This window comes from Stegodyphus dumicola, chromosome 3 (genome assembly GCF_044657685.1).
Source record: "Stegodyphus dumicola isolate Sdum_Otavi_A_Nest chromosome 3, ASM4465768v1".
Lineage (NCBI taxonomy): Eukaryota > Metazoa > Arthropoda > Arachnida > Araneae > Eresidae > Stegodyphus > Stegodyphus dumicola.
In genome coordinates, this window is record NC_140770.1 from 248,120,838 (window position 1) to 248,148,658 (window position 27,821).

At 32.0% G+C, this 27,821-nt stretch overlaps 1 protein-coding gene across 1 annotated transcript in view; it reads right to left on the minus strand.

The window, feature by feature from the left end:
• LOC118196241 (cardioacceleratory peptide receptor-like) overlaps nucleotides 1-27,821 on the minus strand; it is an 880,182-nt gene that overhangs the window by 45,855 nt on the left and 806,506 nt on the right. The window contains exon 6 of the mRNA XM_085814025.1: nucleotides 3,323-3,451. Within this exon, the coding sequence (XP_085670151.1) occupies nucleotides 3,323-3,451 (129 nt within the window). The remainder of the gene's footprint in view (nucleotides 1-3,322; nucleotides 3,452-27,821) is intronic.

Sequence of the window (27,821 nt, forward strand, 5' to 3'; positions counted from 1 at the left end):
ACTTTACTGTAATACAAATTTCAATTCGTTATAAAAAATGCTTGCAGATTTTACCACATTTTGAAATAAGAAGAAAATACAATTTTAATAACTCTATCTATTTTACTAATGCAATAGATACTCGCATTTTAAGCTAACATTATTTCATCTCAGTAAACAAAACTTATCTATGCTTCTTGCGTGCTAAGATCTAAATCGTATTTAAAAAGACTATATATTTTTGACACAGATTTAGGAAAGCAGTTTTCTTAAAGAAGGTGTTTAGATTATAACAGTTATTTAAATAAGAGGCGTATAAAATGTATTATAAGTTTATACTTTCCTTGCTTTGTAAATAACAAATATTATTAATTTTACTCCTGATTATGCAAGATCAGTAGTTACGATTATATTATATTTTACAGATACATCTAAATTTTGCGATAAAAATGGTTTTTGAAATGTGATAGTTTTAAAGATACAACCTAAACTAATTGTTTTATGAAATTAAAACCAAATGGCAATATACTAAAGGAAAAGCAAAGGAATGGCTATTTCCCAAATACAGGAATTCTGTCAAAAAAATCCCTTAGTACTGTGGGCTCAAACTTAAACTATATACGGGCCGAATGCATGATCTTAAAACAGCTTACAGGTCAGAATTTTGCTTTTTTTAAAAAAATAAAATGAAAATTTTTTAACAAAATCAAATTTTTTTAAAAGATTGCTTTATTTATTATTAGATCAAAGAAGCGTTAGCCTAGAAGGACTATTAGTCTGAAAACGGAATTTTGAAGACGCTATAAAAGTCTGAATCACTTTTTGAACTGTTGCCACCAAATATTATCTCTCTGTATTACATTTAAAGAAATTAAATAATGAGAAATTTGTATGAACATAAGCATGTTTTTCGCACTGCGAAAAAATAACTGTAGAGAAAGCCTCAAAATGTACCTCTACCCGAATTTTGAATTTCGAATTTGTTTTATTGTGTATTTCATGTTTTGTAAGACTTTAACGAGTTTTTGATTAACAAACTCGAGGATTTTAAAGCGAGCAACGGCCACACTATATGGTAGTTATTTTTTTATCTCCATCGCTCGAGACTTCTATCGGAAATTCTAAAGGTAGGCTGCTTTTAATTATTGTCACCGAAAGGATCATTAGCCCAAATGTTTTCGCAACGTGTATGTATATGCAAATGAAAACTTCCCTTTGCGGGTAATAAAAAATCTGAAAAGCATTAATTTTTTATTTAATTTTTTTAATTATTGTTTAACTTTTTTAATAAAAAGATTTATATTTTGTTTGTATTTGGGTACCCCAAGCTAACGTGCATCTTAATTTAAAATTATATAGTTTGATCTTTAATTTCTTCATATTTAGATTGATTTGCATCCATCCGATCAAACAAGAATAGAAGAAATTGTTATTGCATATACATTATCACAAGTTGATTCTGTTCAGTTAATAATATGAAGAATTAAAAAAAAAAAAAAAAAAAAAAACTGAAGAAGAAATTACTTTTCCGTATTCTTACACTCCTTCAATACAATGTTTAAACAAACAAATATATTTTAAGTAAAATAAGGAAAACAAAGAATATTTTTAAATATATAATTTTGGCTTTTATTTGGACATTTAATAAATAACTAAACTGATATTAGAAAGATTCTGCTGAAAATGGTAGAAAAGAGTACAATTTAGAAATTTAAGGAATTCTGTATTATGTTAACGGATAGGTTTAAAAATGGTCAAGATATAACTGTTTGTTTGTAGCTTACCATTTTCGATTCAAACGGTCAATTATTTCTTTACACTAAGAATCCTCAAAACTTAGCTAATTTCACCTGTGCAGAAAATCCCATTAATTAAAAGGGAGAATTAATTATTAGAATTAATTAACTATGTTAAAAATAGATTTAACATAGTTAATTAATACTTAAGTAACTTGATTTAATTTATAAATACTGCTCTAACTAACCTAAACGTCAAATCTGATATAAGGTCTTTTGGAAGAACTATGGAATTTATTAGAATTAATGCTATTTTGTATCTAATGACATTGAAAAAAATTTCAGTAAAGTCATTATGACTGATTTGCAATAGAAGAATATAACAGAATATTGTATTTCCTAGGAGAATTCCAAAGACACGTTTACAATCGTCGAAGATCGACGACAAACGCGCTGAAACAATCAGCAACAGTCTTCAGGCTACAACGATGAAGACAGCTTCACGGCAAAACACTAAATACAGATTCCGAATCGGTCGATCGCTCTCGGAGTTAAAAACACACTCAGGATACTCTTCACAATGAAACTCACGATACACATTCGACATGCACTGATGAGACATTACTACTCCTTAAATCTTGAATCTAAATTGAGTAGGTAATCTTCGACCCGAAGGCCTTTACTACCATAATTTACGATAGCTATATGTGGAAATCATTTTTTAAATACTATATTGTTTTCCGCCAGATGCTCCATGTCGAAATCATTTTTGAATATATTATTTTCCGCCAGATGGCGGCACCGAGATGAGAAAATCTTGCGAAGAGCAGCAGTATTAGACATTCAGATAAGGCAATTAATTATGTAGCAGTTTTTAGCAAGATAATTGTTGGGTGACATCGGTAACTGTAGAAAGGAGAAAACATGAAATGTTAGAAAATTATTAAACAGGAGTTCGACTGATGAAATGAAATTGTTCACGTTATCCCAATTACTAAAATAAAAGTTCCAAGTATTGACTGCTTGGTCAGCGTAATGTCCGTGAGAACAGCATCACCAAAAGCTCTTGAAAATAACAAAAATATCTTGAGTAAATAGTAAATAAAATAAGCGTAAATGAAGTAAATTATTAGATATATGTACACATATTCGATAGGTTGAAGTTCAGGTACGTGACCTGTACTTTTTGATTAAACAGCTGCAGTAACTTTGATTAAACAGCTGATGTTTAAACAGCTGCAGTACAGACAGGGTTTATAAAGCTTTTGGCATGCATGCCTTTGAGAACATTCTGCGCCAAACTGGTAAGAATTCATTCTAGAATGTTTTCCAACCGTCAATGTCATATCGCCAATTTTGCAGCCAAACGGGCGATTTCGCGCCAAATCTCGCAACCCTGAATTCGCTTTGCGGGGAAAATATCTTACCGCAACTGAGCATTTCGTAACAATATGTAAGCAAGTAAAAATCGTTTTTTAATAAAAAGGCTTTGGCTGTAATAAAAAGAGAAGCGCATTAAATGCAATAGCTTTTTAATAACAAATGTATGATCATAAAATATTGCATTTGCTTCTGTTGTAATAAAATACGATTAAATGCAAACTTACCGAAGACTATCACCAAAGTCATTTTGACAGTTTTGATCTTAGCCCTAGGTATAATGCCTCTGGAACTGGCACGTTTTCTGTCCACTTCATTTTCAATGGTCGTGCTGGATTTAGATTTGCTCACACAACCTAGGAAAAAGAGAGAAACGAAAAATATATTGAATTCTTTAATTAATAGCTAGACATAAATCCTGATTCACAAAATACAGATTACTCTTCTTAGACATACAACAATGCGAATACCTATAATTAGCAATATGCTATAACTAACGATAAAAGGTGTGCGCAATGAAACAAGTCTTGAAATTTAGTTGATGAACCTGGTGTATTTGGAGGTTTAATTCCTCAATTTGTTGGTGACTGTGGCAATAGATTTTATGTAGGTACGGTCATGTAAGACAAACATGCTTCTTGAGTATAGTGATCCCCATCTTCACGAACTTAAACAAAGATTTCCTCACATTTTCGGACACCATGTGAATAGCAGAAAAGGAAGAATATCGAGTCATTTCATGGCACCCAGCTTTACATTTATTCCACAGGGCGTTTTGCTGCAGGCCTAAAGGGAAAAAAAAAAAAAAAAAAAAAAAACCTTTTCCTATATTGGTTCATAACCTGGAATTTAAGCAATCAGAAAAGTAGCATCACAAAATTTTCAAATCATGTGAAATGGTAAAACGAGGTTTGGGATTTTTATGACATCATTATTGGCATTCATTTATAGTTTGTCAGACATGGAACAAAATTCCAGTTACAGTCAATGGCAGTACAATGTTGTGCAATTATAGAATCATAATTATTGCTAATTTTTTTATTATGACAGTTTATTTAATTTTCCTTTTAATTTGTTTAAAGTTTGACTATTAAAGTTTGATTACATTTCAGTTTATGTTGCCTGTGTTCTTTTATCAAGTTAAAACACCCATATTTTCTCTTTCTTTCAAGAATAAATATAATGTAGGATTCCCCACTGCGTAATTCTAAGTTGTAGTTGCATTTGAAGAATCTTAAGAACTGATAAGCAAATAATCGCTTGAGTTCGCGATGTAGAAAACAACAAATGAGAAGAGTGAACTAATCCTTTATTATTCCAACTAAAGTTTAACGGAACTCCGTCTTTGGAGTTTTACAATAAAGCCGACACTCGGGCTTGAACTTAGCAAACTAAGAACTAAGCTTAACTAATCTTAACTAAAAAGATATAGCCGAAGCTATCAAGATTCTAACCGAGTTGGCTCCTTAACGTTAATTGACTGCGAAGCTATTAAGGGCCTAAATGCGTATCCATAACTTAAGAGAGAGTAGCCTAAAAAGGCGGACGTATGCTAGCCAGAATATCTGGTATCTCTCTGACTAATACAGTGGGACTTTCGTGGTTAAATACCACACTTCCCCAATTTACATTCAGACGTGATTCTGAAACTACGTTCTGGCCGGAAGTGTTAAGTTAAAATTAAGAAGCGATAGGAAAGGAAGTTTAACTCAAAATTTAACTGTTAATAAAATTAACATAATTCTTACAGTAGATATGTGGGAAATTGATTAGACACCTAATAACTGGTAGGTTGTTCTAGTTTGGTTTCCGCAAAACGGACTGGCTGCATGGATTCTTTCTGGATTGTATAAACGATTCAATTCCACTTGGAACGTACTGCAGTGACAGTGTGGCTAAGTTCACTAAAATCTGGTAGTTGAATCCGTGATTAGACGAACAGTGTGATTGCGACTTTCTTGGATTCGTCTGCGTGCAGCTAAATATGAGTCGGTTTTCTTTACAATGACCTCCAGGAACGCAGATAACTCTACCTTTGCAGTAGTGAGATAATCCTACCTTTATACTATTTATTTTAATATAGGCAGTTCAAGGTCATAAATATCCCCCTCATTTACGATCATAACGTATATCATTTTTACTACACACAGAGAATTAGAGAATTTTAGCAAATTAGAAAACCGGACTATTTTCTGAAACAGTTACAAGAAACCCCTGTTACGAGAAAAGGTTACGAAAACCCTGTTACACCTGTTACGAGAAAAGGGAATAATGGTTTGGATGGTTTTAATTTAAAGTAACAGAATAAAGCCTCTTAGAATGTCTTGCATGAATGTCTTTCTACCCTCTAAGGTAGAAAGCACTCGGTGTTTTGTAGTACACAACCAAAGAATCGACCAAGCATATAAATTAAACAAATATTAAATAGAATCATACGCTACAAATAAAAACACGTATGTTGTCGTACTAGCACAAATTTGACATTACTCTTCCGTAAATTATTTATTCAGAGATTACCTGAAAATATATAAAAAATATGTTCTCAAAACATGCTAAGATTTACTGAATATATGTAGAATAGTTCGAATTCAACATATTTTCTGCGCGTGATGAATTTTTATGGTATTTGGATATACTTATTCTATTCTACTCGGAAAGACATAAAGCTTATCCAGTAAAATTGGTATTCGTGTTTTTCCAGATGGAGATAAGTTTGGAAGGAAAGACCGAATTATGTCTCCCAAGAGAATTCACTTAAGTGAACATGTCAACAAATCCGATTTTCATAATCTCGGTGGACAGTTCGTTTCAGTCCTCTAACGCTAAACTAAACTAAGACTTTTGTGACATATATGTGATATAAAAGTGAGGAATGTAAGCCAAAAGACACGAGTTTTAGTCATCCAAAGCTGTAAATCCAGATTTTCAAAAGTGAAAACATAAACTCGTCAGGGGTATAGTTATTTGTTGAAATTTCCAGACAACCAGTGCAAACGTTTCGGAAGGAATAGTGCACAATGCATATAGATCTTTTATTACTTTTTATTTTAGTTCAAACGGGCGGTACCCCAAAAGGGCTATTAGTCTCAAAACGGCATTTTATGGCGTTTTACTATAAGCGGAGAATAATTTTTTAAATTGTTGCCACCACTTTTAATCGCCCCATATTATATTTAAACAAATTAGATAATGAAGAATATGCATAAATGTATGTATGTTTCTCGCATTGTTGAAAAAACGACGGTAACTAGAGCCATCCAAGTTTGAATAACATAATCATCCACAAGAACACGGGCACGCACCTGGAAGCCCGAATTTTGAATTTCATATTTGGTTTATTATCTATTTCATATTCCATAAAATTTTAACGAATTTGAATTACGAAGCCAATGATTCCAAAACCAGTAATGGAAACATTATACGGAAATAACATTTTTATCTGCACCTCGCGACACTCTCGATCGGAAATCCTAAAGATATGCTCTTTATATATTATTTTGTGAACTATTGTTGAATTGAAATTTATAGTTTAATTGCGAAGAATATGATATGTAACACACGAAACGTCAAAAAACACTCTTTTGGGAGTAATATAAAATATGAAAGCTTTCAAAATTTTTTGTTTTCTTTTCATTTGCTTTTTTTATTTATTTATTATTTTAATCTGTTACCTTTATTTATTAAATATCACGTTCTTCCCACTTAACTTAATAAAATTCAGTTTAAGAGCACTATCGCAAAATAGTTTTAAATTGAGCATATCTTTAGAATTTCCGATACAGAGTCTCGCGCGCTGGAGATAAAAATGCTTTCTATACAACGTTGCCATTGCTCGCATTGAAATCCTTGAGTTTGTAACTAAAAGTTCGTTAAAGGTTTACAAAATATGAAATCAATAGTAAAACAAATTCTAAATTTCAAATTTGGACTTCCACATGCCCATATTCGCAGTAGGGTTAAGTCATTCAAAATTCGATGGCTCTATGTACCGTTGTTTTATAACAATGCGAGAAATATGGAAACATTTATGCAGATTTTTCATTATTTAATTTCTTCAAATATAATAAAAGACTCTAATATTTCGTGTCAAAAGTTCGAAAAGCGAAATGGACATTTATAGTGAACCAATGCAAAATTGCAAAACGAAGACAATAGTCCTTCAGGGACAAAGCCCCTTTGGACTAATAAAAAGAAAAAAATAAAAACAATTTAATATTTAGAAAGTAATACGAAAATTTTAAATAATTTTAAACATTTAACTTTATTTTAATTGGAGAGAAATAAAATCGCTTTTTCTATAAATACATTTAAGGGTCAATATAACTAATTTACAACTTTTTTTTTTGTTCTGGCTCCTTGTTTGAAAGAAAAAAAAATAGAAAAGGAGATGATTATAATGATTTTAATTTGGAAATTATACTTTTCATTCAAATGCGAAATGCGATGCATTCATTAAAATATCATAATGTTACTTAGTTTTATTGCCTGCTAAAATATGTTCTTTATGTTTTACTTTGACTTATTTCTTAAGTAAAACGGAAAAGTTCATAACGATTTAATTTCAAATAAATAAGAAAAATGTTAAGAAATACCAAGAAAATAAGAAAATTGTACGTTAATCGCAGTTAGTTGTTTAACGTTTTAAACGCTAACTGCGTTTAAAACGTTAAATTTCGCCAAAACACATTGTTAGCAAACGAGCAATTCTAGTTTTCGAGAAAAAAATTATAATGCGGTCATCCAATCGTTAAAATATTTCTACTTGTTAAGTAAATATACTGAGCTGTTCGCTGGTTAGTACATAACTTACTGTTCGCTAATTAGCACAGTAACTGCAAGTAGAACTGTAATGTGCATCAAGAAGTTAAAATATGTAAAATATTATTCTTTAAACATATTCACTGTGGGCAAAAATTTAATTTTCAGATATATTTTGAAAATTTATATTGATCATTTTTTACAAATGTGAATTTTTTTTTAATGAATAACACTTACAATGAATAACAGCCTTCATTACCATTATAATATTTATGTATTAAAGAGAAACTAGAAAACGAACCTGGCAAAAGTTTGAGAAAAAACTGATATTTCTACAAAGGTAAAATTAGTAATCGCTCAGTCGATATTTCTACAAAAGTAAGATTATTAATCGAGTTATACAATATAGTTCAGAATTGCAGTTAAGAAAGAAACGGATATAATAAACCTATTTCAGTGGTGTAAATCGTTTTCAATTTCCGGACTGTTGTTCTCGAACTTTTTGTTTCAAGAACATTTGAAGCAAATAAAAAACACCCTAAAGCTTGAAACTAAAACAATGAAAACAATTGACAGTGCATTAAAAAAGCAAAAGCCTGATAAATTACAGGATTACATTTAAATATTTCCATAGATATTGCTTGGTATAATAAGTAAAGATTCCATATGTTTCCAAACGAATCTATTACAAACTAATTTTTCAACAAATTGGCGCAACATTAATGGGGTTTAATTCAACGTACATAGCGGTATTCAGTTAATGTGTAATCAATCAAATTATAGGTAACGTATGTATTCAAGTGGATTTCTGTAATCAATTTTAATCATTCTTGCGTTAGGTAATCTTATTATTCTATTTCATTATGACATATGTGATTGACTTTAAAGTATGTTAGTTAAATTTCATTTACGCGCTTCAAATAAAACTACTTGATTTATCCTGACCGAACTTATTACCTATAAGTTCCCAATCTAGGGATTATGAAGCGTTGAATGCCAACAATTAATTCTCTTGAAATTAATTTGCAATCCGTGTTCATCTCTTTCATGAGTGCCTTTGATCTCTGGAAATATATTGAATCCTTACCAAAGTCTTTGATCCTTTACAAAGATGTTCGGTACCATCTAAAATTATCTTCATCTGAGCTTTATAAATAGATGGAAATGCAGCTGACATATTCAATCTGGACGAGTATATTATTAAGTTTACGTTAAAAGCTATGGGTAGAATTTCTGAAAATTTAAGTAACACGAAAGTCGGCACATAGAGTGGTATGCATATATGCATCTCCTAAATTATATTTTTAGCCTTGTCCATGATTGTATTTAACGAAGTAAAAATATATCCGATTCATAAAATTAAAAAAAATTAAACTTCTTTATACATTTTTCTTCAAATATCATCAATCTCTTTCTAAAATTCAAATAATTGCATAACAATATTCAAAGCGCTGACGAGTGCTTCCAATGAAGACTATCTGTAGTAAACTTTGGCTTCAGCGTGAATTGAGTCAAAACATGTATTTTGTATCATCAAACATCATTTTGAAAGATCGTTCAGGTAAACGTTTAGAAAGAGGGCTGTTAGAATAATGTTCGTTCATTCTTTCAAATATTTTCAACAAAGTGCGTAAACCAAATTTTCGTTATTATCGCGTATATGAAATACGCAAAATTTAAAAACGCGCCAATATGTAAATTCACGTATATCTTAGGAAATTTTGAATAAAAAAGTCTAATTTTTGCAGATGTGCTTAGAAATACATCTACTTTAAGATGATGTTAAAAAGTTTGTAGGCTACGTTACAAAAACGTTTTCGAAACCTTTATAAAAAATATTTCAAAATACAAATTTTTAAAATAAACAATAAAAATGTGCGAATTATATTTGGATTAAGCCTAAGTATCGAATTCTGGCAGAAGGAATCAAATAAATTTAATAAAAAAGAGATATTAATAAATACATATGAAATTCAGTTAACATCGAGGAGCTAAAATTTTGCATACTTTGAGTCGGAGAATCGAAATATGGAAAAAAATTGGCATGACATTCCCGAAAAAGTCCAGTTTTGTGTCAAAATACCCATATTAGAACGATGCTATATATAAATCTAATACATATCCTTAGTCGCGCTTTCGAGACATGAAAAACGCTAATTGAATTTTGTCAGTTGGCCCAGTAGAACAGAAGATATAGAACTGTCCCACTTTTTTTTTTTCCCGCAGTGTACCTAGTATAAAATATGCCGTACGAAAATTGACCCAAGATCATTAGAATATTTTTAAAACATTCGATAATGACTTAGTAGAAGTTCTGAAGGAATGCATTTACAAGCCTTTATTACACGTTCACCACCTCACTATGGTGACTGCAAAGATTTTCTAAGTTTAAAGCTTATGCATTAGGCTTATAGAAATCTGTGAGTTATTGAACTAACAACAGAAGAATGTCTATTTGAAAAGGAGAAGAGAACATCCGAATTGAGACCTAGAGTTATATCCTCTTCAGCGATAGTCAATGTTTGATATAATACACGACTCTAAATGCATTTGCATCTGAAATGAACCAAAAGCTCGAAATAGTTCAACATACATTAGGGAATATGGCCGTTACAGCGGTGAGGATGTAAATGCATGGAGAGGAATAATAATCACTAGAAATGATCCTATGCAAAGATTTCGATAGAAGATCTGAGATATCGAGATGAAATTTTAAAGGCCTATATAAAGTGTTACAGAGATGCATATAAATCTGACTTTCTTTTTATATAGGGTAACTTATTCCACATCAAGCAAAGGTAGTTGCTAATTTTTTTTGAAACCGAGGTATAGATTTACACTGGTGTGCAAAACTTAACAATGTAAATTTTAATCAGATAACTATGCAGTTGCAGAAAAGGAGTTCTTGCTATCGGTACAATGAAACAATGAACACGCAATTCAGTAGAAAGGTCATGCACATGCAAATGTCCGGAAAAAAACATCACAGGCTACGTGATCGTACGCAAAACGCAAAAAAAAAAAAAAAAAAAAAAAAAAAAAAATGAAGATTTCGAAGTCAACAAAAGTGTCGCTTCGCGGGCTTGGAAAGCCTTCCAAACCATAGGTACAGCTATTAGAAAGGTTGGTGGTGGCCGCTCCAGGACCCACAGCTCAGCAACTGTGTACAGCAACCGGCAACAATTGTCGTGATTTACTGTGTCCAGACACCTTCACAAAGATGGCCTATTCGCCTGCCGTCTTGAATGCTGCATCCCTTTGAAAGTTGGCCGTCGGCGCCACCGTTTAGAGTGCAAGGAGCGCAATAACTAGGCATCCCATCAATGGAGTCGTGTTCTCCTTACGGATGAGAGTCATTTTAGTTCCCCAAGCTATTCTCAACGCCAACTTATATGAAGAGAGGTAAAGACATTACGGTGTCCTGGAGATCTCGTCTGGGAAGGCATTATGCTGAACGGGCGGACAGAGCTGCACGTTTCCGAGAGAAGTTCTGTAACTGGAGATCGCTATTCTCAGGAGGTGATGCTTCCCTATGTGCGTCTGTTCCGAGGTGCAATTGGACCAGACTTCGTTTTTTATGGATGACAATGCACGTCCATACCGGACTCCTGCTGTTCAGAAGCTACTGAAAAGTGAAGATATCACTCGAATAGATTGGCCAGCGTACTCCGCTGATTTAAATCCCATAGAACATGTGTGGGATTCTTTGGGAAGACGCCTTGGGGCACGATTACATCCTCCGGCGAACACCCAACGACTGAAACAGATGCTGATTGAAGAATGGGAAGATCTCACCTCAAGATCTGTTGGACAATCTGGTGCTGAGTATGGGGAAACTGTGAGAAGCAACCATTGCAGTAAGGGGAGGGCATATCCCATACTAAGGCATCTGCTTCTTGTTCTTCCTCTTATACAGACAATCATGTGTAACGATACTATGAGTTCAATAAAGCCTGTTTTTGTTTAATTCCATACTGTATGCATTGTATTCATTTCTGTGCAATTATGTCTTCGTCATCGTTTAAATACAAAATGCTGTCTCTCATTTCTGAATTTCATGTCTCTTAGATGATATCTCGTGGATTTATGTCAAAAAGAACAACTGCTGCTTAAGTTTTGCACACCAGTGTAATAAAAGAGCCAACTAAATCTCTTGATTTGACAGCCACTTAAAGGTTTGGAAATAATTTTGGAAGAGCCATAGCAAAGCAATGACATTTTTTAGAGATTTCAGTCTGTTGATGATTGTATTGGATGTAAAAAATGGAATTATTTTTATTTAAGCACCTTGTAGCGAATATGAAATTGAGTTGCGATTTGTGTGTACCAGTAAGAGAGAAATAACATTTCCCACTACATATACATTTCGATAAAAAAGCTGGAATATTTGCAAACCTTTTTTACTTCTTCCCTTAGAATGCTTATAATAGTAACTGTTCAAGCCACATGCTAGTAATAAATGTCTTATTCATTTCCAGAGATCTAAGAGATTCCAGAGATCTTGTTCTCAGAATACCCATTTCAGTTTAAAGGTTTTCTGGCCACATATTGTTCTCATTTTATTGATTGCATAATTTAGTGCAGTATGAAAGCATTCATATCCAGTTAATCAGTTTAAATTTATGCCTTTTACTTAAGTGTATCATACGAAATAAATTATTCAATGTCATTCATCCATTTGAGAAAATGCAATGCTTTTGTTCTGATAACATGCATTTCAAATCTGACAACAAATAATATATATATATTAGTTCATTTCAAAATCGTTACTGTAAACTAAACGTGAAAATCTTATTACAAACTTAAATTCGTTCTTCATGTTTTAGGGATCCTTGTTATTTTAAGCTAAAATTAATGTCGAGGAACCAAGTGAATTATTTAGGGACCTAACGCTGAGTTCAAATAACTAAGACGTAGACACAAGAAGGGTTGAACTACCCGTTATTTCACTAAAATAAGATGAACACTTAGCCCCTTACTCAGGCTTACAACAAAGCCTCCACTCGGGCTTAAACTTAGAATAAGAAATAAGAATAACTAACTAAAGGAGACTTAGCCGAAGCTAATACAAGTATCTAATGGAGTTGGCCCTTATTTTAATCTAGCCGGGGAATATCAAAAGGCACGTAATACACGGCCGAGGGTAGCAGCTTCAAGAGAGATTAGCCGAAGGTAAACACGCGCTAGTTAGGATTCCTAGCTCTTTCTCACGAAGCAAGTTGAGCCATTCTTAAATACTACTTCTAAACTTATTTGCATTCAACGGGATTCTAAAAACTCATTCTGGTAGGTAGTTGTAAGTGGAAACAAGAATTGATAGGAAAGCACTTTGTAAATAAAATAATTGTTATAGAATTAAAATGTACCGTACAATGTACACACAAAGTACAGATTCCAAAGTACCGAAAGTGTAGATTGTGCCCTTCCGTTGCGTAATATATGTAACATTACTGAAATAATTTTTTTGCTAAGCGTGTAGTCAGTATTTGCTTAAAATTCACTGTGTAACACTGAAACAACAATTTAATATTCATATGCTTAAAATTCTAGTTACATACGTTTACAACTTAGATGGCCATTAACATTCCAAAGGAAATATTCCCATTCCTGCTATTAAAAAAAATACTCAGAAAAAAGATTTTTTTTAAGAAAAAAGCGAAAAAAAAAATCTGAAAGGTTTCAGATTTTAAATTATGTCCAAAGGGCCGTTTTGTTAATGTTTTGTTTGTTACCTTCATTTATTAAATACCATGTTCTTTGCACTTAAACCATAAAATTCAGTTCAATAGCAATGCCGCAAAATAATTTTAAAATGAGGCTATCTTTAGAATTTCCGATACACAGTTCCGCGCGCTGGAGATAAATAGCTTTTCTTTTTCCTTCCGTAGAGTATTGCCATTGCACGCTTTGAAATACTTGAGTTTGTTAATCAAAAATTCGTTAAAGGTTTACAAAATATAAAGCCAATAATAATAATAAAAAAAAAAAAAAAATCCAAATTTCAAATTTGGTCTTCCACATGCCCCTATTCGTAGGAGGATTACGCCATTCAAAATTCGATGGCTCTCTGCACCGTTATTTTATCATAATGCGAGAAATAGACATACATTTATGCAAGTTTTTTATTATTTAATTTTTTCAAATATAACGCAGGACTCTAACATTTGGTGGCAACAGTTTGAAAGGGGAAACGGACATTTATAGTGATTCAACGCAATATCGCAGAACGAAAACAGTAAGTCCCCTTTGGGCTGAAAAAAAAAAAAAAAATCTGAAAGCTTTCGGATATTACATTACGCCCTTAGGGGCCTTTTATTTAGCGATTTACCTCTATTTATTAAATATCATGTTCTTTGCACTTAAACCTTAAAATTTAGTTCAACAGCAATATCGCAAAATAGTTTTAAAATAAGCATATCTTTAAAATTTCCGATACACAGTCTCGCGCGCTTGAGATAAAAAATGTTTCTTTTTTTTTCCGTACAGTGTATTCCATTGCTCGTTTCTTTGAGTTTGTTAATCAAAAATTCGTTAAAGAGTTATAAAATATGAAGTAGGTAATATAATAAATTCCAAATTCGGGTGGAAACGTACGTTATTCAAAATTTGATGGCTCTAGGTACCGTCGTTTTATCACAATGCGAGAAAGATATATATATATTTATGCAGATTCTTCCTTATTTAATTCTTTTAAATATGACGCAAGGCTGTTATATTTGGTCGCAATAGTTTGAAAAGTGAACTGACATTAAACTTTTCAACGCGAAATGCCAAAACGAAATTGATAGCCGTTCTGGGCTAACGACCTTTGGGGTAAAAATCTCCATCTATGCTAGCATACTTTCTTACAAAGCTGACCATAGCACAAATGTGGTAAACCAAAATTACTCAAAGTCCGAAAGAAAGTAATTAATTTATTTTATGTCTTTTTATGAAGTTATTAGTAAACTTAGACTGATCAATGTCCGAAAATAATTATGTAATTTCTTTTCTTGTTGGTTAAGAAACTTGTGTTTCAAAAATATAAAAAAATAAAAATATTGTATTGATTCTATTTGAACACGTTTGTAAAGAAAACCTTTGAAAGCTATATTTGTTTCTTAATAATTTACAGGAAGATTTTGCTGAATTTATGACTCAGTATCGATAGAAACTAAATTTGAGTGGTCTGTGAATGAAGCAGAAAACGCATGTTATGCATCAAAAACCATTTAATATCATACGAAATATCACACAAGTTAAAAATTATTTAGAAGTTTTTTAGACGCCCAAGTTGATGAGAAATTTATGGCAACTTAAAACGTTTGAAGTTTCTAGTATATCTGATGACAGTCACAGCTTAGAAAACGTCTTACCATTAGAAACTTCAGAGGAACCTTAAAATTTGAGGCCAACTCATATTTTCTACCATGGGACAAGCATACAGCTGAATTACGGTATAATATTTAGATAGCTCTCTCCAAAAAAGACTGATTCGCTGTAGCGCCGATTTATGAAAAAATTGAAATTTCACGAATATTATAAAGCTATGATACATCACCATTTACATAAAGCTATCACGAAAACATCATTGCATTTAAAAATTGAAAAGAGTATTTTTGCCGCATCAAGCTGCAATTAGAGAATGCAAATACACCACGAATTTCATTTTATGTTCGAAGCAGTATCACATGCTAAAAGCAAAGATTCAATGAATGATTATTTAGAATTAGGCATTTCTTTCCATTTGAAACATGTTTCATTACGTTTAAAATGATCTAAGTATGGACCTGTGACTTTTGGAAAACCTAGTTGCGGTACTTGAACTTTCATGAATTCCAATAAGCGGTTCTTACCGGAATGAAATTTGGCTCTCCCCCCGCTGTATTATGATCCTAAGGATATGCCTGTATTATACTCTAAACACGTGACAGAATGACGTTTCTAATATCACTCATACATGCTTAAATGACAAAATATTTATGCCTAAAAATGCCCGTATTTATTTTTTCCTTATCAATTAAAGAGCCAGACTCCATCATCTTCATGTCTTTGGAAACTTTCCGCTTTTAAACTACTAAAGATGTAGAGACATTAGGTTATTTCGGAAGTAGGGAAGATGAAAAATGAGAAATGTCCTCCCCGGGACTCGAACCACGGGCCTCTCGAAAGACGCACCGAGTCTGCTGACCACTACACGACGAAGACATGCTAAGAAGGCAGGAGAAATACCTTACATATTCCCCCATTTAAAGGGCGACAGATGATTAAGGGTCCCAATTGCCAAATCCTGGTGGTGGAGAATCAACATCCACCACCGTGTTTTAGTTCGGGCGCCACAGTAGAGACATTAGGTACTTTCTGAAAGCAGGATAGATGAAAAATGAGCAATGCCCACCCCGGGACTCGAACCACTGGCTTCTCGAATGCGCTCGGAGTGTGTTGAAGTTCTTAGCATGCTAAGAAGGCGAGAGAAATATATGATGAAGATTTAAATTAAAATTTACACGTAGATTTTAAGGTATCTCAAAGATATTCAAATTTATGATGTTTTTGTAGGTAATAACATTTATACAAAATTTCGGTTTTCCAGCTTTTTAAGACCATCAGAATACGTGTGATAAATCTAATGTATGCTCCCCATCCGGTATAGCGATTAGCGTCGTTGACTGCCGTGCCGACGCGCCCGGGTTTGAGTCCCGGAGAAGGCATTTACATGTTTGTAAACGTATAGTGTCCGTGCGGCATGGGGGCACTCTAATTGCAACGAGCCGAAAGTCCTCTCGAGAGGTTGGAGGTAGAGGTAGAGTGATGGGACACCCTCCGACTTGTCCTCTCCCGGGGTACTCTCCATCCAAACTCTGAACTAAACTGAGCTAAATCGCACTGTTACCTGTAAGGTGCTCAAGGTTGTTTCCAACAACAGGCGTAAACGTGCACTCCTTGCCACGAGGAATTTCGTGGACTTAAGCTGACTATAGGTCAGACAATTGAGAATAAGTAACAACAACAACAACAACAAATCTAATGTGTAAAATATAAATATAGGAATACAGCATGAATATCCCAGTGACAATAATTATTTCCATTTAAAAAATTCAATATAGTAAACTGAGATTCTGAAGCAAAGTGCTATCTTCCATAATTTTTGGCTAGTTTTTATCCTATTTCGCATATTGCTGCAAATTTCAAATAACATAGCAAAACTACATCACCCAGTTCACAAGGTTAGTATTTATACCAATTATATTAATATTAGCATAAAAATATCATGCCGTTTAAAAAAAAGTTGAACTATATAATATGTATTAGAGATTTTTTTAATGTTTATTTGTTATCTATTTTTTTATCCCTGATGTTAATATGGATAATAGCTATATTGTTTTTCTTATCATCACACAATGTTGATATGGATACTAACTCCGAAACAAACGAAGCAGCCGTAGAATATATATGAAATGAAGAGGAAGTTTATCTGTGGTATTCATCTATTAGAATTCTATCTTTAAGAAAAAGTTTCTTCCTGTAGTTAAATTTATCCTACAAGAGCAAGCAGCATGTAATACATATAAATACACATAACATGTACTAACCATATACTTATATTATCAGTCTTCATTGACAGACAATTCTTGTAACAGACGATTTAATCTTATGAAGCAATATAATGCAGTACAACAGATTTATTTTCTCTATTAGGTTTCTTTTCTCTCTCTCGGTAAAGTTGCTTCCTCAAAGCGTAACTTCCTACAAGAATACAATATATAATACTCATAAACGACATAATATATATTAATTTTCTGTTTATGTTGCTTGTAACGCTTCTGGTCGAAAGAGCGTTATTAATAATTATGTTTATGTAGAGTCACAGATACACGTAGAATTGGATTGTGGGAACGACGCTCTACTTGATCCGCTATCCTTTTACTTCACGACGAAACAATTTATTCTGCTTTTTGAAAAGAGTTTCTTTGACGCATTTTATATATAAGCAATTAATAGATATGCTTTCACAATCATTTATTAGCATGTGCATGTATAAATAATTTATTTCAAAGGCGAAGAACTAAGTCAAATGTGCAGAATTTAACATAAAACTGTATACTTTTTTATCTATAAATTGCGCGATAATAATAAAATTTAATAATAAAATAAAATAAAAAATAATAATAAAATTTACAACGAGATATTAGTAAATATCAAATTAAATATGCCGCCCAACCGAGATATTGGTTACTGACTGCCGCACCGTAAGAAATGGGCTTAAATCCCGAAAAAAGTATGAATGTTTGTAAATGTATAGCGTCTGTACGGAAAGGGGGCACTCAAAAAATATGCGGTAAGCTGAATATCCTCTCGAAATGTTCGTATCAAGGAGATTGGTGTAGGACATAAAAAGACCCATGAAAAAAAATATTCAGAAAAAAACATTCATCTGTACTAATATATTCTATTATGAGTCTGAGGATATGACTATAATATAGTCTAAGGATGTGATAATAATGACTTTAGCAATATCACTCATTCCTACCTAAATGAATTATAAGTCAGGAATATTTAAGCTTAGAAAATGTCCGGATTTAATTTTCTTTGTCACTCGAAAAGCAGAATAAAACTTCTTTACACTTTTGGCAACTTTGCACTTTTAAACTACTAAAGTTTTAAATCCATATTTACATAAATCTTTTCTTAACATTTCGAAATATATTCAACATAATCATATTTTTTCATATAATAGTATTAATATAAATTGTTGGTTTTCGTGTTCTTCAAGGTCATCAGAATATGTGGAATGTATCTGATGAGTAAAATACGAACACAGGAATGCAACATCACTATACCAGTGAAAAATATTATTTCATCACGAAATTGATTCAGTTTGCCAGGCAATGAAAAGCGACTCAGGTAAGAGCTATTCTGTGTTGTATAATAATAAGCATTGTCTTGATGTACTTAAAAAAATATTGCATGACTTCGAACTTCAAGCAAGTTGAAGCTTTATTCAAATAAAAAAAAAAAAAAAATTCTATTAAAATGTTTGCGTGCTTTATAGCTCACAGACACTTTGCTGCAGAGGTGGTTCATGAGTTGTTTAAATGGAGACTAACAAATTTTAAAAATTAACAAGTACAAAAAATCTGAAAGGTTTCAGATTTTAAATTACGTCCAAAGGGGCGTTTTTGTAACGTTTTGTGTGTAACCTTTGTTTATCAAATATCACATTCTTCGCACTTAAACCATAAATTTCAGTTCAATAGCAATGTCGCAAAATAATTTTAAAATGAGCCTATCTTTAGAATTTCCGATACACAGTTCCGCATGGTGGAGATAAAAAAGCCCCCCCCTTCCGTAGATTGCTGCCATTGCTCGCTTTCAAATCGTTGAGATTGTTACTCAAATTCGTTAGTGTTTTACAAAATATGAAATCGATCATAAAACAAATTCCAAATTTCAAATTTGGGCTTCCAGATGCCCATATTCACAGTAGAATTACGTCATCAAAATTCGATGGCTCTATGTACCGTTGTTTTATCGCAGTGAGAGAAATATACATACATTTATGCAGATTTTTCATTATGTAATTTCTTCAAACATAATGCATGACTCTAACATTTGGTGGCAACAGTTTTAAAAGTGAAACGGATATTTATAGTGATTCAACGTAAAATCGCAAAACGAAAACAATAGTGCTTCAGGGACAAAGCCCCTTTGGAATAAATATGCAGATAAATTACAAGTTAAAAATAAACAGGAAAAAAAGGAACGGACAAAATCCCTAAGATGTGATTCACGTCCATCCACCCTATTTTGAGAATAAATCAGTCCAAATGACGCATAGTCGCGGCTAAGTCGGCCCAGCTTTAGCCGCGACTGTGAGCGACTAGTACGTTACATAACGACTAGTACGTTAGTTAAGTATTAACGTATTTAAAAAGCCCTCCCCCCCTCGGATGTGGAGAAACTCATCCTGGAATCTCACCCCTCAAAAATTTTGAAGTGTATTGAATATTATTTTATTAATTTACTAATAAATGTATTTCTTCGTGTTTCTTTTGGGGGCTCAGGAGCTCAGGTGTACAAACACAGAAGTCGCCAGTGCTTTGCTGTGAATAGAAAAATTGCAGAATAAAGCAAGGATTAGCAGAAAGAGAGCGATGTATGCTGATGAGGCTTGCATTATAAAATCACGTGCAAAATATTGTAAAATTTTGACACGTCATTTCTTCAAATATTTATCCTAGACATGCAGTTCAAGTCACATCTATAGTTACGACAAAGAGGAGAATTCCTTGAAAGAAGTCTGACCCCTGAGTGTTATATAAACTACAATGTAACCTTTTTATATTAAATTCTAATTACTGAAATATTCATTAAATAGTTAAATGAATGTAATTTTATATTTACGCAAAAATTCAAGGAAATAATGACATAAGTAAATTTTCCATCCATAGAACACAATGCGTTTTTCTTGAGAACAAATTTGGAACAAGTATGAAAATCATTCATTAGGGAAATTATCGACAGCTCTTGAAAATAATAGTTCTTATATCGCGCAGAATTTTGCAGCAAATGTTATGAAGGTGTTAACATTTTAACTAATGAAAGAAAACTGAAAGATTTACTTGTATTTAAACTCCAATGAGATGATGTAAATACAATCTCATGTATCGCTCTGTTAACAGATTCATACAATATCGTGCCCAATTTTAACATACTATAAAATTTTTCCTGTTTGTGTAAAACTGATAATTATCGAAATATAACCTATATCTATCATTTCTCTAAATTTTGTGAAAATACTATATACTACTTTTTATATACTACAAAAATACCCTTCAAGTAATCAAGTAGTTTATGGAAAATTAGGGAAGAATATTTTTATTTTGGTTTTACTATGAATTATTAATGTATTTATTATGTAATGTAATGTAATATACGACTGTGCTGCAAACCTCCTGGCCGATAATAATCAGCCTTATGGTTAACGCAGCACACCCAACACAGACAAACAGAAATACAGTTAAAAGAATAAAACATAGAATAAAACAAATATTAAAACACAATATTAAAATACATTCCCAGTACTATTCTACTGTCATTTATTATTTATATCAGATTAGTCAAAAGGGGCTTTGTTCCTGGAGATCTATTCTTTTCGTTTTGCGAAAAACGGCTAGAAGAAAAACGGCTGCTTTAGAAGGCTGTATCACTTTTCAAATCGTGGCCACCAAATACTACCGCCCTGCATTATATTTGAAGAAATTAAATAATGAAGAATCTGCATAAATGTATTCATACTTCTCGCATTGTGATAAAATAACAGTACCTAGAGCCATATAATTTTTAATGACGTAATCTTCTGCGAATATGGGCATCTGAAAGCCCAAATATGAAATTTGTAATTTGTTTTATTAAAGATTTAATATTTTGTAAAACTTTAGCGAATTTTTGAGTAACAAACTCAACAATTTCAAACTACTGATTTACTGAAATCATATTATTTCTTTTGATGAATGCACAAAGATACAAAATGTTCTTTACACGAAATAAAACTTCTTTTTAAATAATACTTCAACTGAATAAGATTTTCGTGTCTGTGAACGTCTGTAAGAGATAAAATTACGCAACTAAGTACGATATTTATTTATGCAGATTATGCATATTTCGCATACAGAATAAATTTAAAATACTTAATGAGGTACACTTACTTTTAATTTTACTGTCTTAAAACTCCATAAAACTATGATAATACCACAGTAAAAAGGTAAAAATATATTTTGCAATAATACCAGTTAAATCTGATAAGTTTCAAATATCTTCGACAACCGAGTCTCAAAGGTAATATTTCTGAACTTGATGACCAAAGATTTCTCTAAGTTGTAAAAATGTAATGATCATTATTATTTAGACAAGCTAGAGATTTACAAATATTCATTTCTAAAAATATAAAACTGTTTCTTCATAGGTAAAAAACACAAGCAAATAACGACATTTTCTGATAATTCGACTAAAATTGATCACTGCTGTAAATGACTTGTTAATCTAAGTCTTTCGTATAGAAATTCAGGTAGTGACACAACATTATTGCAAAATTTTGTCGTTAATAAAATAATTTCTTCCAGTTACTTTCGGTTCAGTATACTCCAAGTTGTAATAAATAACAAGAAATCTCAAATGAAGACTAAACGTTTCTTCGAAGCAGAATGTAACGCCCCGGTTTAATTATCCACGATTAAAAACATTTATTATTTAAGATTACGTTAAGCCGAGTCATAAAGAAAAACGGTATGTCAAGCAAAAGAAATTGATTTGCTTAAAAAATCTAATAAAAACAACAGAAAATAACATATTTGTTGGTGGGGGGGGAGGAAAACATGTAGTACTCGCAATTAAATTTAATAAGTAACGAAACGAGAACAGCAAAAGCACTGCTGAAATTGAACAAAATCAAAGGTTTTCTCTTTTCTGATATTAGATTCTACACGAAAATGTGAAAAAAAACTTTAATTAAAGAAGATCACATGCACAAAAGCAACTTTTAAGTCCGCGTAATTACTTTGATTTTACTTATACAGTTACTGATTTCATTATTTTAGTTTTTTCATTACGATTAATTTCAGCGTTTCTAACTATGTATCACATTTTGTCTTAAATATAAAGAAAAAACATTTATTTCTGACACAATTCACTTGTCACCATTGCGGTTTAAATGTAGTGAGGGGAAGTTTTTCGAAACGAAAAACTCAGAATTTTGTTACTTGATACATCGTCATGCTTTTTAATTAAAATGTTTCAAAATTAATTATTAAGCAAAGACATCTTGTTCTGAAAATTTGTAAAATTATAATTTACTTGCTGCATTTGGAAAAGATATTTGCCACCTCGCTTAAAAATATTAATACTAGTATAATAGCAGCATAGTATTATTCCTTTTAAAAAAAATTCCTTGTTAATTTATAAAATCGCACATTATAACTTTATTTTAAGAGTACAAGCTGTAAGGCATTATTGAAACATTGTCATTATTTTGCATGATTGATTTTATGAATGTTTGATCGAACGTTTTGGATTTTACTTTTAGGATTGGATTGGATTATCAAGATCCATTGTCAAGAATACACATACATAACCCTCAGAACAGGACTTATAACATAACGCCCCCGTCCGAAATACTTGCAGCCATGGGCTGGCAAATATAAAAGGCACATAGTACTTACTATCTTGCTTTGCTGTACTCAAATATCCTAATCTAACAAATGTAACATATCTATAAATTTGGAAATGCGTGAATGTGTGGTAAATGTGCGTTTCTGGCAGGTGACACGCGTGCCATGCAGCAATGACTATTGCTTGACTATAGTGGTACAGAGCTCCAGAACATTCGATCACTAAAAGGTAGCATTTTGGAGTAATAAAGCACAAATTCGCCTGTTTAGGTGCATCAAATCACAGAAGATGAGAAACATGGGAATCATTGATGACAGATTGCCTCTAATCTTATATCAAATTACGTTTACCAATCTATGGCTTTGAATAATTCCGAGTATGAGCACAGTATTATATGCTGTGTTCTGGGAGGTCTGATGATTGCGATAAACCACGCTTTGCACCTGTTATTTGGTTCATCTACTTGATCACCCCTGGAATTTCGGAGCGACTGCCGTTAAGAAGTCTGATAGTTTCCTTTAACTGTCAGTGGTTAATACGAAAATTAGGTAATCATGGAGAATTCAAACCTGAGCATACACACGCACACAGAGTCAAGGAAAACATATTTTTGACAATGTTAAACTGTCTCGTCACTCTTGTTACGATTATGTGCACTATAATGGTTTGGATTGGTTTATGTGATTATGGCAAAGCCTACTAGTGTTCAGAGACTTTACCGCTCTGCACAGTAATGATAGCACCGAAAATGACAGTTTGCCACCTCACGTGCCTTGAACTTACAACCTATCGAATACTGCCTATGTTATTTTCATTACTTTTCATTTTACGTAGCATATACAACGTCCTGGGGGTCATTCAGCCTGAGAATAAAGATCCACTTTTTAGCATATCCCATAGGATACTATAAATGAAATTCAAGATTAAAATTAAAGATCCACTTTTTAGCATATCCCATAGGATATTATAAATGAAATTCAAGATTAAAATTAAAAATTCACTTTGTTTTATTTGTTATTTTATTTGTTAATACCATATATGGAGTAACTTTTTATTGCAGCATGAAATTTTCCAAGCACTTTATTAATTATTTATAAAGAATATCAGTAATTCAATTAAATTTATTCAACTTTTAACTTCAATATGTTAAGAAAAAAGCATCTGAAAGGTTTAAGATTTTAAATTACGTCCAAAGTTGGTGTTTCTTAACGTTTTGTGTGTTACCTTTATTTATTAAATATCATGTTCTACGTACTCAAACTACAAAATCCAGTTCAACAGCAATATCGCAAAATAATTTTAAAATGATTATATCTTTAGAATTTCCGATACAGTCTCTGCTGGAGATAAAAATGTCTTTTTTTCTTCGTATAGTGTTGCCATTGCTTGCTTTGAAATCGTTTTGTTATTTCAAAATTCGTTAAAGTGTTTCAAAATATGAAATCGATAATAAAACAAATTTCACTTTCACATTTGGGCTTCCACGTGCCCATATTCTATGGAAGATTATGCTATTCAAATTTTGATGGCTCTAGTACCGTACCTCACAATGCAAGAAACATATATACATTCATGCAGATTCTTCATTGTTTAATTTCTTTAAATATAATACATGGCGATAGTATTTGGTGGCAACGATTTGAAAAGTGAAGCAATTTTTATCGTGAATCGACGCAAAATGCCAAAACGAAATTAATAGTCCTTATGGGCAAATTACCCCTTTGGAATAAAAATGTTTGTTCCACAAAGTGTCTTATTTTAAACCAGTCTATGTTTTATGTCTGATTGTAATCTATGTTTTTGGGATGAATTCTTTTGCCGTTTTAATTTTCTCATTACTTAATGAATAATAGAAACCAGCAGTCAAATAAGTGAAGAATAATTTAGTTTTTGCAGTTCACTGGAAACGTTAATGCACTGAAGAACAATTTCTGGTAAAAAGATTCATCAGCCAGTTTGCAAAATATTATCTGAGATATCACACATTTTTATTTTATTTTTGCTATTCTTTCTTCAATGTAGGTATCTTTATAGCCTTTTAAAACATAATATATCATCTTTTCTGGCTTTAAAACCTCTTTTTTCCATTTGAATTCCATTTAATTCTTTCTGAAACATTTAAAACTTTCGTTTCTTAAATTACTTTCCTATTCTGTCATCAAAATTCTTTAAGTTATGTTTTATATCATCATTTCCCAAGCCAGTGTGGCAACGAAATAGTCTATTTGAAAATGGGAACATTTCAAATGTGATAAAACTTTGGTAGAACGTGATATCGTAGTTAGAAAGATTGGAAATTATGTCATTGTTACTATCAAGTTGACGTTATGACATAAACATTTCCTTAAAACTCAAAATTTAAGGTAACGTCATAAAACATTGACGATGATGCAATTTTGCCCCTCGCGTATCAGAAGTTAGTTTTAATGTTTTATAAAATATGCTTATATTTCATCAGTGTATATTAAGCAAAAAGTTGCATTTACTAGACAGTAAGGAATTCTCAGCCTGTTTAACCATTAAGATTTAAAGCAGATAGTTTCTGATATGTCGTCATATCTGGCAGAACGGTATCTGTAAATAATCTGTAACGCTTCGGTAAATAACATTAATGGCAAAGTTTCTGCCAGTAAAAATAATAACAATGTTTAATATAAAGAGGTGATAATGAATTCGATTGAAAAAAGCTAAATTAAGTAATTAAGTAATTAAATTAAGTAATTAAGGAGCAAATTAAAAAGCATTATTACTATATTATCTAATTAACTTGCGAGTTATAAAAAATAAAAATATGTGCAAGTTATATGGATGAGGTATATTTACATGAGGTTATTTTATATATTTTAATGTTTTGATAAAGGTGCCTGTCAGGTGCCTCCACAATAAACCTGCCACCACTTCGAGCCAATATGGAAAATATGGAAAACAAAAGAGACAAAATAATGTCCCGGTTCTATAAAAAATGATTTCAATTGCATTGTCACACTATATCATCAACACACGTTTACTGTTTGCTTAATGAAAACATCAATAAAGGCATATTTAGGTAGGAGAAAAAAGGAATTGGAATTTAAGGAGGAAAAGCTGAACCATAAGCTAATAATAAATGGATGGCCAAATTTAGGTCAAATTCTAATTTAAATATCTGGAGCACATTAACAAAGCTACCAGACGGGATATGCTTCTTTTAATTGTATATACTCCGAGTCATCTCTGCCTTCTTGTGTTGTTGTTGGTGAATACTAAAGAGGAAATCCAGTGGTTGGTGTGACAATGGCAATATATTTATTATTTTTTTAACCTTAAATTAAAAAGAAAAATCATTTGATCTACTTTGGTTTGTTCTTAGTTTGTAAATGACTGTTGAGATGTAGCTATAGATAACATTCGATGAAAAGGAAATCTTTGTAATGACTATTGCCACAATACAGATATGTTTGCCCGGCATTGAAATGCTGCTATGTCTCAGAAGAGTTTCCTGAATTTTGACCCTTTGCATGTTGATTTGAGTTTTCCCCTTTATGAAGAATAACTTTCCTTTTTAATGCTGTAAAGTTTTCGAGAAATATCAGTAACTGATTACATGATTCCGCTTAATTTTTTGTTATGTTTAGGTTTAGTGCCAGTGTGCCCAACTAACCTCCTGCAGCATCCATGCGACAAATCATCCATGTGGCACAAGGAGCGAGTTCAAAACTCGAGAAGTGGCATTGCTGTCGAAATCTCTCCTTTAATGAAATACGGTTGATATAATATTCCAAGAAAATTCATGCGAAATTTTTTAAATGTTATATTTATGTTAAGCAAACCGTTGTCAAGAATGGGTTTTTTTATAAGGGTCCTGGGAATGAATCATTGCTGTTTCCGAGAATGTATTAAAAAAAGAGTATGCCGAATATGTCGATTACGTATACGGAATTAGAGTGGCCCATTTGAGGCCAAATGTTTAAAAAAAGATTTTGTAACGTACCTATAACAAAGTCAAATCATTTATGATAGCGAAAGCAAAATGTGTCAGAACCTGACGATCCCTACTGTCTTGCAGATCTAGCATTTTTGGTAGATTTGGCTGGTCCTTTAAAATGACTTGAACTTGCGTCTTCAAGGTAAAAGTCTACTTATTTCTACAGTATTTCAAACAATGTTTTAAATGCATTCTAAATGAAATTGAAATTATGCAAGCCCAGTACGTAGTTCGAGATTTTCAGAAAAATAATCAAAATGTTTTGCATTTTTGAGACTTTATTTACAGTCGCTATAGATATGCTACCAGCAAAATTCCAAATAGAATGTGTTAAGTTCCAATCTGACATTCAAATAAAGGGGAAATGTTATCATGTATCTTTGTTAGACTTCTGGAAACCTTACCTATCCAGGAACAAATATTCTTCGCTGCACAATCATGCATTATTCATGTCATTATTATTTAGCAGCACTTAGATTTATGAACAAGTATTTTCAAGAGCGAAATGCACTAAAAGCAAAATTAGAATTAGAATATCGGATGAACATCTTACGAACGATTAATAAGTCAATGGAATAAGAAAATGATGTATTTATTTATCAAATTCAAATTATCAAAATTATTCAAATTATCTTCGCATTATTCAAATTATTCAAATTATCTTCGTATCTATGCCAAATATCACATTAATTTTGTGATTTATTATCATGTTTGTATCTGTAAATAAAAGTTTATAATTAAATATTATGCATAAATAACTGATTTGCTTGAAAGTTTTCTATACATGCGTTTTTTTTTTTTTTTTTTTTTTTTTATTTTTTTTATTTGTCGTACACGCTGAGCAAATTTGAAATAAT